The sequence below is a fragment of the Centruroides vittatus genome, unplaced genomic scaffold (genome assembly GCF_030686945.1).
Source record: "Centruroides vittatus isolate TY-2023 unplaced genomic scaffold, ASM3068694v2 contig_904, whole genome shotgun sequence".
Lineage (NCBI taxonomy): Eukaryota > Metazoa > Arthropoda > Arachnida > Scorpiones > Buthidae > Centruroides > Centruroides vittatus.
In genome coordinates, this window is record NW_027122594.1 from 982,259 (window position 1) to 1,000,624 (window position 18,366).

An 18,366-nucleotide genomic window follows, 5' to 3' on the forward strand; every position below is an offset into this window, starting at 1 on the left:
CACGTTTTTTAAAAAATGTAATCGTGGCTATTTTATCGTCCGAAATTGTTTTTTTTTTTATTTTTCATGAACAAGATAGTTATAAAAACAAAAAAATTATATTAATATATTTATTTCGAAAGTTCGTTTTAATATAAAAATTATGACGCATAGTGACATCTAGTATAAAAAACGTTCGATGCTTAAATATGGATAAATGGTTGAAAAGAAAAGTTACGAGCGTAGATGCTAAAGATCTTGCTGAGGCGGGAAGCAGTAAGAAAACAGAAATGGAACCAGTGTCGGGACCAGCTCATAAAAAGAAGAGAACGTATAATGAATCATATTTACAATATGGTTTACATTTTCTGCCGGTAAGCATGACGAACAACTAAATTTATGCGGTTAATGTTACCTATGGTAGCGAACATGGCGGCCTTTCCGACTGTTCGAGCTCTCGACGGACTCCTCCCGGAGGGGTGCCGCCGGCAGGCCGCCACGTGTTTAACCCTTTCGCGGCTGGGGTACCGATCTATCGTTACCCTAATTGTTAAGCAAAAAGGTCAGGGTACCGATTGATCGTTACCCTGTTAACAATCGATTTTTATAAAATTTATCGACAACAGATGTGAGCACTTGACGGCATCGTCTGTTTCACATATTTTTGTCCAGGTGGTGTTTTGTTGACTTAAGGGAAAAAAACCGATAATAACAATTTTTTTAAGTTTTCATTTTCTGATAATTTTTTATTTCATTTATAGCATATTCATGCAATAATATTACTATAATAAGTTCATTCATGCTATAATAAGTTTATTCAGTTATAATACGTCAACGTGTTATAAATATTTAAGTTGTGACCTTCAGTTTTGATATTTTATATATTTTTTTTAATTCTTAATTTATATTTTAATCGAAAATATCAGAAAATGTTACATCTATTGCTACTGGTAATCATATGTTTATTACAAGAGGATATAATTTCGTTCGATATGACGTGAATAAAGTATATTAGTTTATTCTGCTATCAACTAATATAATGAAGTTTTGATTTCAAACAAATGTTTGATATAATGTGCGATAATTTCACAACAAGTAAATGTACAGTACATGCATAAGTGTTATATCGAATTGTACAAAACAATATTCTACATCGTTCTGGCTCAGTGCCAATAACAATGAAGTAACCGGACAATGTTGATTTTGACAAAAAGTAACAAATTTTCAAGTTTGAATGTCAGTTATGATATATATAATTTTTTTTTCTTATAAATTTTTCTAATAAAATGTATTGAAAAATATCGTATTTGAAACTAAGGATATTACTAAATGTACCTGATTTTTTTCATATAAATATAATGATAATTTAATTTTTGGTAAATTTTTAAAGTAATATTGCCTGATTCACCTATTTTGCCCTTGGCCGTTTTACAAAATAAACGTAAACAAGAGGGCGTAGGGTTAACGTCACTAGTTATTGATTCACGGTAGTTCTTGAACAAACTAAAAAAAAAAAAAAAGAAAGAAAACGTCTACTAAAAATATAGTTAATCTAACGGAAACGAAACTAACCTAACCGAAGCGCCACCATGTTCGCTACCATAGGTAACATTAACCCTTTATGCTTATTATGCAATGATATTCTGGCGGCTGAAAGCATGAAGCCTTCAAAATTACTGAGGCATTTCAACACGAAACATGCTGCTTATTCAAAAAAAAAAAAAAAAAAAACCTATAGAATATTTTCAAAGTTAATTAAAGTCATCAAATCAAAGCAAATGTTTGTTAGAAAAGTATGCCTTTACTCAGGAAAAATATCTTTTAGCATCTTACCAAGCATCATATTTAATAGCAAAGGCTAAAAAGCCATATACAATTGGAGAAGAACTTGTTTTACCTACTGCAGTACAAATTACAGAAACTATTCATGGTAAAAAGTATGCAGATGAATTGTGGAAAATTCCTCTGTCCAATGATATAGTTACTAGAAGGATTTCAGAAATTAGCTGTGATCAGTTTCAGCAACTTATACAAAGAATTAAAGAAAGTCCGAAATTTGCAATTCGGCTGGATGAATCGACAGATATTACAAATTTAGCTCAACTCTTAGTCTATGTTCGATATAGCTACGACTTTAATATACATGAAGATTTACTGTTTTGTCGGCCAATGAACAATCGTACAACAGGCGAAGATATTTTTTTTACAAGTTAATTATCTTTTCAAGGAAGAAGGATTAGACTGGAATAACTGTATTGGTGTATGTTCTGACGGTGCAGCAGCGACGAAGAAACAGCGCGTAGGATTTCTAGCAAAAGTTAAATCTATTACAAATGGACATATCATTCTTACCCATTGTATTATTCATCGAGAAGCATTAGTAGCTAAAAAAAACATCACCAGATCTTAATGTGGTCTTAAATGATGCCATACATATTATAAATTTCATAAATGTCGTGCACTTAATAGTCGTTTGTTTGCAAATTTATGTAAGGATATGGGGGCGGATTACGAACAACTTTTACTACATTCAGAAGTAAGGTGGTTGTCAAAGGGACGAGTTTTAAAACGACCAATAGGGTTAAAAGATGAGATAATGATATTTTTATCAGAAACAAAGTCCGATTTTTAAATCTCTTCCATAATGAAACTTGGGTTGGAAATCGCTGAGAGACCTGCACTGACGGATATTAAACCCAGGTTTAATTTATTGTGCCAAAATAAGCAGCCTCACCCATCACATTAAATTTAATTTAAAATATGTTTAACTTAACTAATTGAGTTTACTAATGTGGAAACATATACAGTACTGTACATAGAATATTTTGTTCAAAGATGTACCAAAGATAAGTTATTAATTTTTAATGATAGTAAAAATAAATCTGCTATTAAAATTATGAGTGTTTCAATGCAATTAAACAAACGAAATTAACTCCTCCTAATTTCCCCCTCTGTGATGTCTTTCTACACACCCATTTTCAGGGGTCCTTTGAAATTTTTAAGTGCAAAAGGGGGGTCGCGGACCAAAAAGTTTGAGAAACACTGCTTTAGACGACCAGACCTTCCTTTGTAGGCTACTTTTTTTTTAAAACTTTCCGCCCTGTGGGCACTAAGAGGGCCTCTTTCAGAAGGCCCATTATGGGTTCGGCCGGGCCCACAATGGGGCGACCGGGTGGTGAGGGACGGGGCCCGACATATCCGAACAGACCACCCCCCCGAAAAATTCCTGGGGATTATTCGACCCGTTCGGATTCGATCCCGGGTCCCCCAGAGCGGTAGGCTGCCACCTTGACCGCTCGCCCATCCGGCCGTCTTGTAGGCTACTTAGCCGTCCAGTTAAAACACTCCTTAAAATGGTGATAGTCGTTTTAAAAATTCTTAGGCTGTCTTTATTTTTACAAAATAAAAAAAAAAAAAATTGCCATCCGACGGAACTTCAAAAATTGTAAATTATCTGTTTTTGTATCCCACCATACTCTTGTACGCCGACGGCATTCAGCGACTACTTCTCTTGTGTAATCAGTACTTGTAGGTACTGTACTCGGTAACCCTGCCCGTTTAATGTAAACAAAATGTGACAGGGCAGTTTGTACATTATCGGTCCCGGGATCGTGCCAAATTTACTATCCGCTCCTGAACTGTTTAATAGCGAGGTTGAAGCCGAAGTTTTAACGTGTACGTCTGACGTTCAGCGCCGCTTTCCTGTAAGCCTAGAAGTTTGATAATGGTGTTTGGAAAGTCAGTGTAATCATGCTCGACGTTCCAAGCGCCATTGTCAAACTTCTAGGCTTACAGGAAAGCGGCGCTGAACGTCCGACGTACACGTTTTCGCGTTTAAAACTTCGGCCTCAACCTCGTTAATATAACTCTAACCGTAATTTGCATCTAGCTGAAGCATTTGCTCTGTAAAGGGTAAACGATTTGCTACGCCTTCTGTAAAGGGTAAACGAAACCCTCGCGGTACCCTACCTGTATAATGTCCGGCATTATATAACTGTCATGATCCAACGTTAATTTGTAAACTACGCTGTTCCATGGAAATGGATATCCGGTAATGAAACCTTACGATCATCATACACCCTGCTGGTAAATATAGGCTAATGCGCTATCTGTGGTCGCACCCGTTTGTCTATGTATCCCCACTCCTAAACGCCATTTTGTAATTGTCATCATATTCAACACTTGTATTTGTAGCTATTCTGTTACCACATACCTTTTCGTACATATGTAACACGCCATAGCTATCTGTACACTTATTATTTCTGTAACCTTTACATGTATTATTCTATTCAAATTGCGATGGTCGCGCTTATGATCTCTCCCATCTTCGCCACCTTTCCAATCACACTTTCACCCGACCTTATCCCTTCCCCTTCTTACTCTCCTTTTACACCTTAGGCGATACCTCCGAGCAGTCTTGGTCTTCCATCCTTTTCATGATGTAATACGTCCGTAATACGGTACCATCGACCAATCGGGAGTCTACGTCATCACGACATGGTGAGAAAATTGGCGGGAAACACGGTTTTTCGTACGTTCTCGTGCTACTTCATAAAGACCTAGAATATATGTGGAAATATTTATCAAAAACGTTCGAAAGTATTCGCATATCTACAACAAGAGCAGTTGCGTGGCGCCCGGTGCACGACACTTTATTGGCGACCTCCCCCCTCCAAAAACACATATAGTTTGTCTTGGAGACCATTTGGGCGCCCGGTGCATGATACATTCATTCATTCATTAAGTTTATTTAACGTAACATTTGTTTGTTACATGCCCTGATATCGCATACATACATACAGAAAACAATGGATACAATATACATGAAATTCTACATAAGATTGAAATGTATTTAAATATAAAATATAACAGTATAATATTAAATACAGTATTAACAATAATACATTCAAAGATGATGCATAGTACATAGTGTAGCATAAAAGATGTCAAAATATCACAATAACTAAGACACCGGTATTACAATAAGCAAGTACAATAAAACAACTTTAGTGGTACAACATACCACTAAAGTCCTGCTGCGCGTCATAGACGTAGCGAAGTGACAGGGAAAGTTTCTCTCACATCACTAAATCTTGCAGGTGCACCAGGGGGTGCACGAATACACCACCCTTGCACCCCATCGCTACGCCACTGGACAAGAGGCATCTCCATTATAAGAATGGATGCCTAGAACCAACGATATAGACGGCCATAGGAAAATCCTTCAGTTTTGGTGACTATATATATATAATAAAAAAGCTAAGCATAATAATGTGACGTATACAATCCCATCATGGCCGTAAAAACTTCGCGAACTTTACCCGAATCCGATTGAAAACGCATGTAGGTCACGTGATTAATTACGGCCAGTGTTTTTACGAAAGCGGACAAATACGCGGTAGCAGGTACGCCATCTGTCGTTAATTTCTGCAGCGCCTTTAAACTTAGTATTATTCTGGTTTAAATTATTCGCGGCATTAAAATCGTGGATTTCTTTAAATTTGCTTCCGTTTGGTATACAGACTCGGTGGAATACGCGTACATCTGATTACGTTCTTAAAATGTTTACGGAAGTGTGTCAGTGGAACCGCTGCTATTGATTTAGTGACACATGGCCCAGTTAGCGGACTAGGGTAGAGACTTATCGTCTGGTCGTATCGGCTATCACATGTTACGCTGCAAATCGTACTATAAAGATTGCGTACGTCGAGAAAATCTGCTTTGATTTAAGGGCCGAGCAAAGAAAACGTCGAAATGGGAATCAATCGTCAATTTCTTAATATCATAATTCTAGGCTTTGCATTTATGTTCGTTTTCACCGCATTTCAAACCGGAAGCATGATTCAGGTACGAACTTACTTCGGATATTTCTTTAGATAATTCCGTCAAGATGTTCGGCTCGTCAGATATTCTGAAATTTGGCAAAAAACTGTTAAAGTTTTCGTACTTTGGCGTGAACGTCCGTTTACGTTAATTACAAACGAATTTGTTATAGTTGTTACCTTTCGATTGTTTGCGTCCGTGTAACGGAGGTTTCGTCGGAAGTAAACGTTCTCTGTACCGTGGACGGGTTACAGATGTGTCGCGTTGATTAATTAGTTCGAGGTTTTGTGGAAATTTATACGTTTTCGTAGGCAACGTGAGATTGCCCGTGACATTTAATGTGTTCGTTTGACGAGGATGGTTGCCGGTGGCTAAATCGTTGGCGATGTTTGTACGATTACCGATCCGGCGCGTCGATTGTCTGGCCCGCTCTTGCCGCCCTGCTTCCCTTTCTGCAAAATCGTTGGCCGTGTCTCGGTATTTTGCCGGAGTATGGAGGCGCGTTCTTTTTGTTTCCGATCTGTTTGAGACCCGACGTCGGCGCGGGACGGACGTCTCCGGAGAGTCTGGTGGACGGGAAGAATTCTGTCTTCGACGGACGTCGTCCGCCTGTTTGAAGATGGAAGACCGCCTACTGCCGGTCCCGGTCCCCCGGGTCCCCGGGACGGAGAGGGTTGGAACTCTATGGAGCCGACCGGAAGACCGTCGGCATAAACTGTCGGGGTGCGGAAGGTGTCTCGGACGCGCAGAAGTCCCGTTTAGAAATTCGATGACGATGTCGTCTTTGGTGCGCTCGGTCTCTTTCGCTCCATTCGTATTCCATCTTTCGAAAGTTGTATATTCCATTTTACGTTTCGTCTTTGAACGCATAAACCCGATGACGCACATCAAATGTGGTCGAAAGGGTTCGTCGGCATGTAACGTTTTCTTGGTTTTTTGAGACGTTTCTTTTACCGGGTTTTGTTCCATAGCGTGTCGGTGTGCTGTGTTGTTTGGCTTTGAACCTGTACGCTCTCCTAACCCAGCATGTTTTCAAATCTAATTAATTAGTAATGCTATATTGTCTTTGATCGATGCTAAATGTACACTGCATTGCTGCTTATGGAATTTTTATATCGTATTTTTCTCGGAGGTGAAAAAGAAATGTCGGTGGTGTCAAAATAGCTTCGAAACGGAACGGGACCGAATTGAACTGACTGTAATTATTGGGTAAAAAAGAGCGACTTAGAATTTTATAGATGAGATTTGACTTTCATATTTCAGAGTCGGTCAGACCCTCGTTTATATAAATCTGTTTCTCGTCTCGTTTATAGAAGCCCTCGAGTAGTTGAGCGGATAAATTGTCAAACTTTGGTAGTCAGTTGTGAGTTTGCACCGACGGCCTGTTGGCCATCTGTGTGGAGTTTTCTGGTTTTCCTTCGTCTGTCTAGCACAGTGATTCCCAATCTTTTTCAATCCACCGCCGCCTTTGTTCCATAAAGGTATACTCAACGCCCCCTAACTCATTTTCTTATGTGTGAGAAAGGATTGGAAATATTATTAGGAAAACTTTTTTATGAATCTCACACTTTGTGCCCTTACCGTACATTGTTCTCAACATCTGGAAACCATTAAACACAATGTTTCCTCTTATCCGTTTAACAGAGGAAAGGGAATAGCTGTTAGTGACCCCAACTTTTGCCTTTGGTCACCGTTCACTACCCTCCCTCCAGCGTCTCCCTAGATTTACTTACTGCCCACAGGGGGGCAGTAGCACCCACTTTGAGAACCACTGGTCTAGCACATAAATAGGAGCTAGTTTTCCGTAGAAAGTCTCGGGCACGACCCTGAGTTATGTTGCCTTATCCAATTAAACCAAACCGTTTTATAAAAATATATTTAATTGCTTAATCTATAGTTTATTTGATTGTTTTGTCCATTAATCTATTCATTTTTAATTTTGATTATCAATTAAATATTACATATTTTAATTTCCAAAAAACACTTTAGATGGCTTAGTGTTGCAGTATTCGCAGGATATTTGTTATACAATTTGATATTTATCTAATAAATTAAGTAAATATTCAGAGAAAAATTACAAATTAAAGAAGTAATATTTTTGCTGGTAAAAATATTGTTATATAAATTTTAAAAATGTCAGAATATAATGTAAAAACCAGTTAGAGACTATATACAGAATTAATCTGTTTATAGCTTTCTTTTATATTTATTTTTAACAAAGATTTGAATCATCTACTGTTATAAAAACTAACACAATATTTTTTTCATACCAGCTTAAATAAACAAAAAAATTTAGTTTCTTATTTAAAATGTATTATTTCCTGTTCATATTCGAGAAAATATACTCATATTATTCAAAAACACTTTTTTTTCTGATTACTTTTAAATACTTGTGGCAAGAAGTAATTTGACTTTTATTAATTGCATATTTTATCTCGTTTTCATTCTATTGATGTTATATATCTTTCAATGATAATAATTTTATTTATTTGTTCGGTTTTCGTAGACAATAACGAGGTTGAGGCCGAAGTTTTAAACGCAAAAACGTGTACGTCGGACGTTCGCCGCCGCTTTCCCGCAGGCCTAGAAGTTTGATAATGGTGTTTGGGATGTCAGTGGAATCGTGCTCGACATTCCAAACACCATTGTCAAACTTCTAGGGTTACAGGAAAGCGGTGCCGAACGTCCGACGTACACGTTTTCGCGTTTAAAACTTCGGCCTCAACCTCTCTAACGTATCCATAATTTTTGCAACTCCTAAATAACAGAACGGCCCCAAGCCACGAGAACAAAACAGCAAGAATATTTTATGTTTTGCCTCCATCCGACGAATAGTAGAGCCGTTTAAAAATAAATTAACATTTAAACAAATATAATCATTTATTAGTCAAAGAGAATGCTTAATTTTATAATGGTTGAATTATAACAATATTAATGAAGTGAAATACGGTATTATGATGTTATTTTTTAAAAATTTTTTCTGTTTGTTATATATATATATAAGCATGAACTTAAAAAAATATTTTGTTAGTTACATTAAAGATTATAATTATAATATTGTTAAGTTAATTCTATTCACATCTATATCATATTTAAATTTAAAATGATTATAATTCAATGGGCATAAGAGACAGGTATTTGAATATTATAAAAATAAAATAAGCTAAATATATCTATCCTGAAAGGTATTTTGAAAATAAGAAACTAAGACACAATTTTTATTTTCATCATTTTCTCTTTTTTTAATTGTTTTATTTTTTGTATTATTTGATAAATTACGATTTTCAACTAATTATTATATTTACTTTTTTTCATTTAAAAGGAAAAGGATTCTTATTGAAGATATTAAATATAAATTATTGTGATATATACTTTTAAGAAACTGATTTCTCGAACAGTTTTGTTTTGGACCTGCTGTAATATAGGAAGTTGATTATCTTCCAACTTTGTAACCAGTTTGGTCTTTGACCCTCCTAATCAGAAACCTTTAAATTTATTTTAAGAAAACACTTTTAATATTTTAAATAATTTAGGTTAAATAATTTTAATACAATTGCTCTTACTCAAATGTAATATATCAATAAAATTAAAAACAATTTTTTTTTATAGGATGTCTGTTTAAATGTTATAAAGTGTAAAAATAATTGGCATAATCTGTCAAAAACTCATACAAAAAATACCTTTTCTCTTCCCTGCAGTATTTTAATAAAAACTAACATTTTCGGTCTCGAGTTCCATAATCCAAATGTGGAATGTTTAACATATATAGAATATTCGGTTAATGTTACCGTAGGTATACAAAATGGCGACTTGTCTCTGACTCCAGCATACAGAAGCGAGGAAACGGTGGGGACGCACATTTTCTAAACCTAACCTATTCTAATAAATTATCATAATTATTAGCAACTAAATTATTAGAATAGGTTATGATTAGAAAACGTGCATCCCCACTGTTTCTTTGCTTCTGTATGCTGAAGTCAGAAATGAGCTGCCATTTTGTATACCTAAGGTAACATTGATTGAATATTCTGATTTTTAATTTAAACCAATCAGCATTTTGTATTTGGAAAATTATCTGTTACATTCTGTTTTTGATAACATGATATAGTATGTGAGGGAGTCTGCAGAGTCACTTCAATGACTCTCAGTAGACTAAACGCACAATATAACATCTTAAAAAAGTATCAAAAATGGCAAAACTTTATTATATCTACCAGCTGCAAGTACCTACCTATATGAGAAAAAAGATCAATGTTACCCAACAATTGGTTAAAAATATTTCCTTATGTAACAAAAAGTGTTATAAAAATACTGCCTAAAAGTGTTAAATATCCCTGACAAAAAGTAACAGTAAAACTATGATTTAAGGATATTTTTATATTGCTTGTTAATTGGCGTCTTCTGTTATGATTTGCATCTCATTTATTTAAATATTTGTGTGTGTGGCTGTGTGATTAATTCTTACCCTCTTACTCAGAACTATCCAGCAATAGAAACCAAATTTTTAATATTGATATGAAAAATCATCCCACAAACATGTTTCTGGGATGATTTTTTTTAATCAGTTTCTGAATTGGGAACATAAATGTTTGTGCTTATAGCTTATCACTTGTAATTACGAGTTGAGCAAAGAATGTCAGATGGCTGATTGTGATAAGTGATTGCAGATCAACTGCAATTGCAGCAGCAATGTGTTCTCACTTGTACTTACTGCTCTTTTGCATAGCTTTTGGGCTTCAATTTCCCATTGTCTGTCCATTTTTCCTTAATTTTGAGAACAGAATTAGATAAATGAAATCTGAGACCAGATATGGAAACCTTAGGGGCAGGAGACACCAATTAACTATATAAGAACTTGTGATGCAAACCAAAAATCACATTCTTTCGATTCAAAACTTCCTCCCGGAAGGTGTTAGATAGATGACCGGCACGACTCGATTGTTAAAGGAAAAGTATGGTGTATGGGGGGCAAACCACCACTAATTTGAGGCGGAGAGCCTATATTTTAAATTAAATTAAAAATATGATTGTCACAATGCCGGGCTGCAATTTTTAATGTCACAATAAACAATTGTTTGTTCTCTTTTCTTTTGCTTCAGTCTGCATCAAGTTGTGAAAAGTTGGCAATCTTATGCAATTACAGACTTTTGTGATAAATTGCCCAAACAAATATTACAAATAAATTTTAATAATCAGTTCACTGAACTAAAGATATTTTAGGAAACAGTTCGGTTCTGCCAAATAAGTGTGTGGACCGGCCAAATCCCACCACTTATTATGGTTTCATACCAAATGCTGTTGGTTTGCCATTGAAACCTTGCATCAAAATCCATTTACCAATAAAGTATATTACTAGCATTTTGATAGGGACACAAGGGAGTGCCTTGACAATGCTTTCAAAAACATCATTAACTGTGCAAAATTTTGTAGTCATTCTATAAACAAATTCTTGAGAAACTGCTTGATAATGGGAAATTTACAGCCACAGAAATATTTGCGTAAATTGGATATTAAACTCATTAACTCAAAGTCAGGAGTTTTTTACCCTTTAAACTTTCTGTGTAAGCCTGAATACAATCCCTGAAAGATGTTGAAATCATTTGCTATTGTGTATTTGAAATTAAAAACATTATCCTTTTGGAAAAGTAAGTTTATGGCATGTTAATACATAGAAGTTCCAGTTTAGGAAGTACAGTCGATTCCGCTTAATTGGGACATTTTGGGACTAATCCATTTTGGCCCAATTAAGCGGCTGCCCCAATTAAATGAACTAATAATAAATTCTAAAATAAAATATGTAATACGTAGGTAAATAAATAAGTAGGTAAAAATAATAATTAGGTACCTTTAAAATAATAATTAGGTATTTATTAAACCAAAATACAGAATATATTTGTATTATAAATTTGCCGATGATAGATAACTGATTTGCGTCACGCTAGTGTTGCCAAATACAGTATTAGTAGTGACATCAAGGACGACGCCAACCAATGGGTAAGGGGGGGGCAAGATGATGTAAATTGATAGAGGATATGAATTGTATGTAGGTAAAATAAAAACGATTCATAAAGTTTTAATCATTTACTATGTACCGGAAAAGAAATATCTCAAATAAAACATTTTCTTTAACTTATAAGAAGCCTAAGAAGATTATTTTAATTAAAACTTAGCATTTAAATAACTTTTTCGAATTTCTAGGGGAGGGCAGCTGCCCCTCCCCCTGGCGACACCCTTGAGTGACGTACACAAGGGTTGACCGTTCGATTTGTTCCTGATCGAATGATTTTTTCTTTCTCCCTTTTTAGTTAGAACATGTTCTAACTAAAAAGGGAGAAAGGAAAGGGTTCATCCAAATGTCTCCTTACAGTCTTCCTTTGAGCATAGTTTCCTTTGTTTGGAAATGGGCCACTTTGGCACGAGCATCCATAGAATCCACCAGCTGCGGATGCCGGTCTGAACAGTCGGATGGCTGTTGTTTGAATCCAGACATAATTATGTACACTACCTTCCAAGGAAACTCTAGCTGTCTTCCAACTCAGTCGAGAGACCTTGAAAAATTGTCTGGGAAAAATTGTCCCTTTGCTTTTAAAGGGATCGTCCGGTCCATTCTAGAGCGGGTCAGTAGCTTGCATTCAGGTCCATCTCAGACGGGATATGTCCTGCTAAGGTGACTCTCTCCGGAAAAACTGAACTGCTTGAAAGAAAGACAAAATTGCTTTTTCTCCACCAACCGTTAGGATTACGTTTTCAGAAGATCCCTAAAATATCAAAAATTGCTAAATTCCTTTTCTGCTACTGTCCCAATTAAGCGATTAAATTATGTATTAATTTATTAGCTTGGTTTCTCTTCTTTGGGATTTGGCCCAATAAAGCAGCTGCCCAGACTGATCAGTGGCCCAATTAAATCGAATCAACTGTATTTCGAGGTTGTACCACATTTTTAATATCAACATAATAAATGCTTTAGTTAAAGTGATAGAAAATTATTTCTTCGAACCTGTAGATGACTGTTTAAAACAGAGGAAAACATTAGTTTTTGCTTTATTTAGTTATTTATTATTTGCGATTATTAGCTATATACATACAGCTGTGATTATTTATCTTAATAATGCCATTAGTTTGGTAGAGATGCGATAGAAAACTTTATTGGTATTTATAACTTTGAATTTCATTTTCACATTACATTATAAATGTAATTTGCATATATTTAGCCATATTATGTCAAAAATGAGTGTTTTCGTTTCCTACAGAAGCTTGCTTATTTTATATTTTGTAAATAAATACTTATAACCTGTAAAGGATGAAAATTTATTTGTAAATGTTATCTATTTATGATTTCTTATAATATTGATTAAAGTTGATTATCAAGTGTAGATTAGAAAGTTGTACTTTTGTAAATATTTCAAAACATATTTAAACTGTAACAAATTGAAAATATATTTAAAAAGGTATATTGCTAGAAAAAAGAAAGAAAGGTGTTGTGTAACTTAATATACACAAAGGTATTCAAAGATACAAATGCGCCTTTTTAAATATATTTTAATTGACCTCCTGGAAATTACAAGTCAGAAAATATATTGTTTTTGTATTCGTTATTTATATAGGCCTAAATAGCGCACAATTTTCGTAGCTGTGGTGTTTCTTTTTACTTTACCTTGTTAAGATTTTTCCAATTTTGAAGATTTTAATACATTTTATCCAGTAGTAAATTACAATGAATTGACATTTTTGTTTATTTTAACTTATTTCTGAATTTAGCATCAAAATTGTTATTTAAATCTAAGTTGTTTCTTTTTGAAACACGAACGTTTATAACAATTTAAATTTATTATTTTTCATAGCCAAAATTTCAGAATTCACTGAGGAAAATGTAAAAAGAAAAATAATTAATAATAATAATAATAATAATATCTTCTCAAAACTGTCTTTTTTAAATTAATATTACAAATTTTTCATATGTTTTAAAGTGTTAAATCATTTTATTAAAAAAATTTCATTAATTTAACTGATATAGCGAAAACAAAGCCCGGTTCAGAGGTCGCCAAATGATAACTAAATTGCCGCATTTTATCAAATAAACTCCGATAATGAAATCAGAACTAGAGATAAGCAAAGTCATCAATCTTGTGATAATTTTAATAATTACTTTGTTACTTGCGAATAATGAATACTCATTTTAATAATGAACGACAAAACCACAGTTTAAAATTTAAGAACTGATATTAATTTCAGAAGTAGCCTATTTTAGAAGTTGTCAGTTCGCTGCCATTTAGCTTATACAAATAAATTAGAATGAAGGAGTCGCTCTTCATTCTGATTTGTTTGTACAGTCGACGATGAACCGATAGGTACAAAAATGTTTACGAAATGAAAATAATTTGGTGGTGTGTCAGAATTTGAGTTCTTCGAAGGAAAATGGCACTAATGCCGATGAAAATTTTAAAATAAATTAATATGCAATTATTTTTACATGAAACGACTCAAGCTATCTCATGTTTTAATGAATTAAAATGTAAGTTTAGTTCTTACATTTCAAACTTGGGTTTTTATATTTTTAAAATTATTGGATAATAATTTTAGTTATTGCGTAGTTATTTTTTTTACACATATTTACAGTTTGACTTCAAAACAGTGTCACCCTTGTAAAGTACAAATGAGTACAGTGGTACCTCTTATTTCGAACGTTTCACAGTTCAATCTAATTATTTATTAGCCTGTGTGAAATTTCATAACAATAATAATGATTAAAATGCATTCATTATTATTTTATTACCTTTGTATGCAGCCTTGATCCATTGTTGCATACATTTTTTACGACTGATGAAAAATTGCCATTCATAATTATAAGAAATGTTTTTTTTTGTTTACATTATCTTATAATATATATATATATTTGTTGTTATTATTGCATGCAACAATATAAAGAATGATTACTTCAAAATATTGTGAAAATGAATAAGAGATATGGAAATTAGCAAGAATGTCAAAAACACGTTACTTTTTCGCTGTTATAAATAATAGCTGAAAAATATGGCAATTGGTCAAAAAATAACCCCCTTAGATTTTTTCATTTTTGGATTTAGGACCTCGAAACGTCGAGAAATGCAAAATAATTCGGGGGTTTCTTTTTATATGTGTGGACATTAGTGTGTCTGGAGAGCAGGATTTTGTTCACCCACTTTGAAGCTTAACATCTCCCGTGTTTTTTATCAGAAGTTTCTGAAATTTCACGTGGAGGTTTGTGTATTAGTGTGATTAATACCACTAAGTTTTGGTAATTAAAGGTGGAGGGAATGGGAAGATAGAGGAGATCACGTCGCGTCTCCGGTAGGTTCAGACGTTAATGAAAATCTTACTCTATTATAAATGTTTTGATTTGAGTTTTATAAAAAAAGATTATAAATGGATTACAATTTATAATTTTTTTATAAAATTCATCTCTACCCTGAAGATTAAATTTAGTTCCATTTTATACTAATTAATTACATAAAAAGTTTTTAAAATAAAATATCATAACAGATGCTATATTCGGCAAAAATTCACTTTGGAATTTGAACGATGCTTCACAATTCAAACAGTGCGCTCAGTGAAAAATGCACTCTAAGTGAAAAATAAGATTTTAAACAAAGAATATAATCTCAAATTAGCAAAAATATGTTACATTTCACACCTGTTGTAGTGTAGTTAAATCACACATCTATAGTATGTTAACTAGCCACAGCTGTTAAAAGTATGCAAAAACTTTCTATTTAACCCAATATCATCTTAACTTTATTAACCATGGCATCAAAGAAGTATATGGAAGCAACAAAGTCTAACAAGTAAGAGGAAGGCTGTAATTTCAGCAATTGAGGTAAAAAGGGAACTTATCAGAAAGTATGAAAGAGGTGTGTACACAAAGAGAATCTGGCAGCAATGTTTAAGATGTCTAAGTCAATGGTGTGCGACCAGTAAATGCAATTTTCATATTATTATACAATATTTGCTTTAAAAAAGCCTTCTAGATTTAAACAGTTTTAGCATTAATTGAGTAAAGAGATCAAACAGTAATGTACATATTTATTATTCTAACAGAGAAAAAAAAAGTTTGTAAAATACTGGAAACCAATATACTAAAAACTCTACACCTTATATACTTTTCCAGCAATATTTTAATATTTATATCAATGAAAACGAACATTTTCAATCCCGTTCAGAGGTCTCTCTCGGGCTAAAAGCATATAAATTACAAATTAATTAAAGAAAAAAGAACTGAGTTCTAATGGCAGAACTATAACAGCTTATTTCAAATTTACAACATTCAAAAACCTAATTTAAAATAAGTTTTTATAATTCTGCCATTAGAACTCGGTTCTTTTTTTCTTTAATTTATACGCTTTTAACCCTAGGCCGAAGGTCGATAATGAACAGGGTCGTAAATGTTTGTTTGTATTAAAATATTAATTTTTAATTTAAATATTCTATTATAAAAGAACTCTTGTAATTTAGATGGAATATGAGTTTAAATTTCTTAATTTATTCATTGTACTTAATGTAAGATTCTAAAGTTTACGATACAGTAACATCAATTTTACATAACACTTTATGTCTATTTGAGGTTATTTATATTAAATACCAATAAACCAGCAAAAATTTGCTGGTTTATTGGTATTTACATATAGTTGAGGTTATTCATATTAATTTATATCGGTAGTTTTGTAGAGATCGTATAACACTAATTTAGTAAATTTAATGTAGATAAAATGGCAGTTTTTGTAAGTAGCTGTTAAAGTCAATGAACTATTTAAATAATTTTGTTTGTGTAAAAATGATGATAAAGATAAATTTTTACTATAATGTTAAGTAATATGTTTATGTAATTTTAAGATATGTGGGATATGTATGTAAGTATACAATTCTGGAGTGGTTGTTCACCCCTCGGTTATCATTTCTGACCGTATTTTATATATAAATATTATTTTTAGTTTAGACTTCCTGATTTCTGATCTTAAGATTCAAAGGGAAATGCAATACGATGATAGCATTTTTTATTCTTATTTAATTTTCTATATTGTTTATTTATGTGTAGTTTTCAGAAAGTTAATATTTTGAATACGAAAATATTTGTTTTTACACTTTCTATATTACAATAAATTTTACTGGTATTAATAAGGAGTGAATTTTTCACTACCTGTATCATTTCCTCCATTTGTTTAAGATAGTTTTGACGATACCGGTAAAATCCAACCATTAAATTCTGGCAAAAGGTTTATTATAATAATAATAATATTTTCGACTAGGATCTACTGATCTTCAGTTACGTAACATTCGAAAGTAACATTGTAACATTAAAGAACGTAACTTGGAAAATTTAAATAATGTACGATATAAAAGGGAACATGAAAAATGAAATAAAAATCAGGAAATATAAAGGGAACATGATAGCTAGATTGGTGCGCGTTCTAGGTTATCTTAGGTACAATACATGTTAAATGATTCTATTTAGGAATATCACTTTTGTCAATTATTATAAAGTACAATAAGAGGAAAATACATTCTCTCTCTTGATAATTTCATGTCCAAAAATGGCATTGAGTCGTCCAAATGTGTAGGCATTTGCATGGATAGAGCAAAGGCCATGAAAGGAAAGATACAATGGACTTGTCAGTCACATTCAAAAGTAGTCCGGAAGCAAATTGGATGCATTATACTATCTACTGAGAAACATTGGTCACCAAGAAAATTCTCATGAACTTGCAAACTACCCTCAATGAATTGGTTAAAATTGTTAACTTTGTAAAGAGTAGGCCTATCAATGCAAAGATATGAACTGTTTTGCTGATTGTGTGCATGACAATAAAATATGAAAATAATGTTTAATTATGGAAACTAACTTTGTGCTTAAGATGCTTCTATATGAACACGTTGGATTGTCATTGCTCTTCAGTGATACAAGACGCATATGTAGAAGCCTCTACAGCAGCGGTTCCCAACCTTTTTTGGCCAGGGACCACTTTGATTTCATTGTTGTTAGCATGGACCACAAGGTTCAAGAAAAATAAACTGTGTCAATCTAAAAATAAACTTTAATCAAAACTTTTAACATAAGTAATCGTTAAACTCAAGAGCAACATGCTTTAACAGTACTATTATAATAGAAAACATAACATTTTTAGTAAAAATTAAATTCAGTTTGTATCAATGTGGGAATAATAATTTAAAATGAATAAAAGTTTTAAATCTCTTGCGGACCATATTTTAGCTCTTGCAGACCACTGGTTGGAAATTGCTGCTCTACAGCAAGCAGGTCAAACTCAAAGGCTAACTGGGCCAAATAAAGAAGGTTTAAGTTTATGTGGGCTGCAAAAAAACAAAAACTTTAATTTTTATAGTTTTCATATGTTTATTTTGAAAAGTATAGTATAAAAAATAGAACAATAACAATGATAAAATCAAATTCATTTGTACTTTTTAATGTCATTTTGTCGATTTTTAAGTCGTTAACCATCTGTCTCTAGTTGGATTATTAAAAAGGATTATTTGGTACTGATACAAATTTATCCGTATGGTCAAAAATTTATCCTT

General features: G+C 33.2%; 2 protein-coding genes across 2 annotated transcripts in view; both read left to right on the forward strand.

Annotated features, from left to right (window-relative positions):
• Positions 1-188: 188 nt before the first annotated feature.
• On the forward strand, positions 189-2,389 carry LOC136984135 (protein FAM200A-like). The gene is made up of 3 exons (XM_067281071.1): positions 189-353; positions 1,789-2,094; positions 2,207-2,389. Exons 1-3 carry the CDS (start codon positions 189-191, stop codon positions 2,387-2,389), a joined length of 654 nt encoding a protein of 217 aa, XP_067137172.1.
• A 3,011-nt stretch (positions 2,390-5,400) lies between these two features.
• LOC136984108 (UNC93-like protein MFSD11) overlaps positions 5,401-18,366 on the forward strand; it is a 61,366-nt gene continuing 48,400 nt past the window's right edge. Inside the window, exon 1 of the mRNA XM_067281032.1 lies at positions 5,401-5,826. Coding sequence (XP_067137133.1) covers positions 5,734-5,826 — 93 coding nt within the window. The 5' untranslated portion in view covers positions 5,401-5,733. The remainder of the gene's footprint in view (positions 5,827-18,366) is intronic.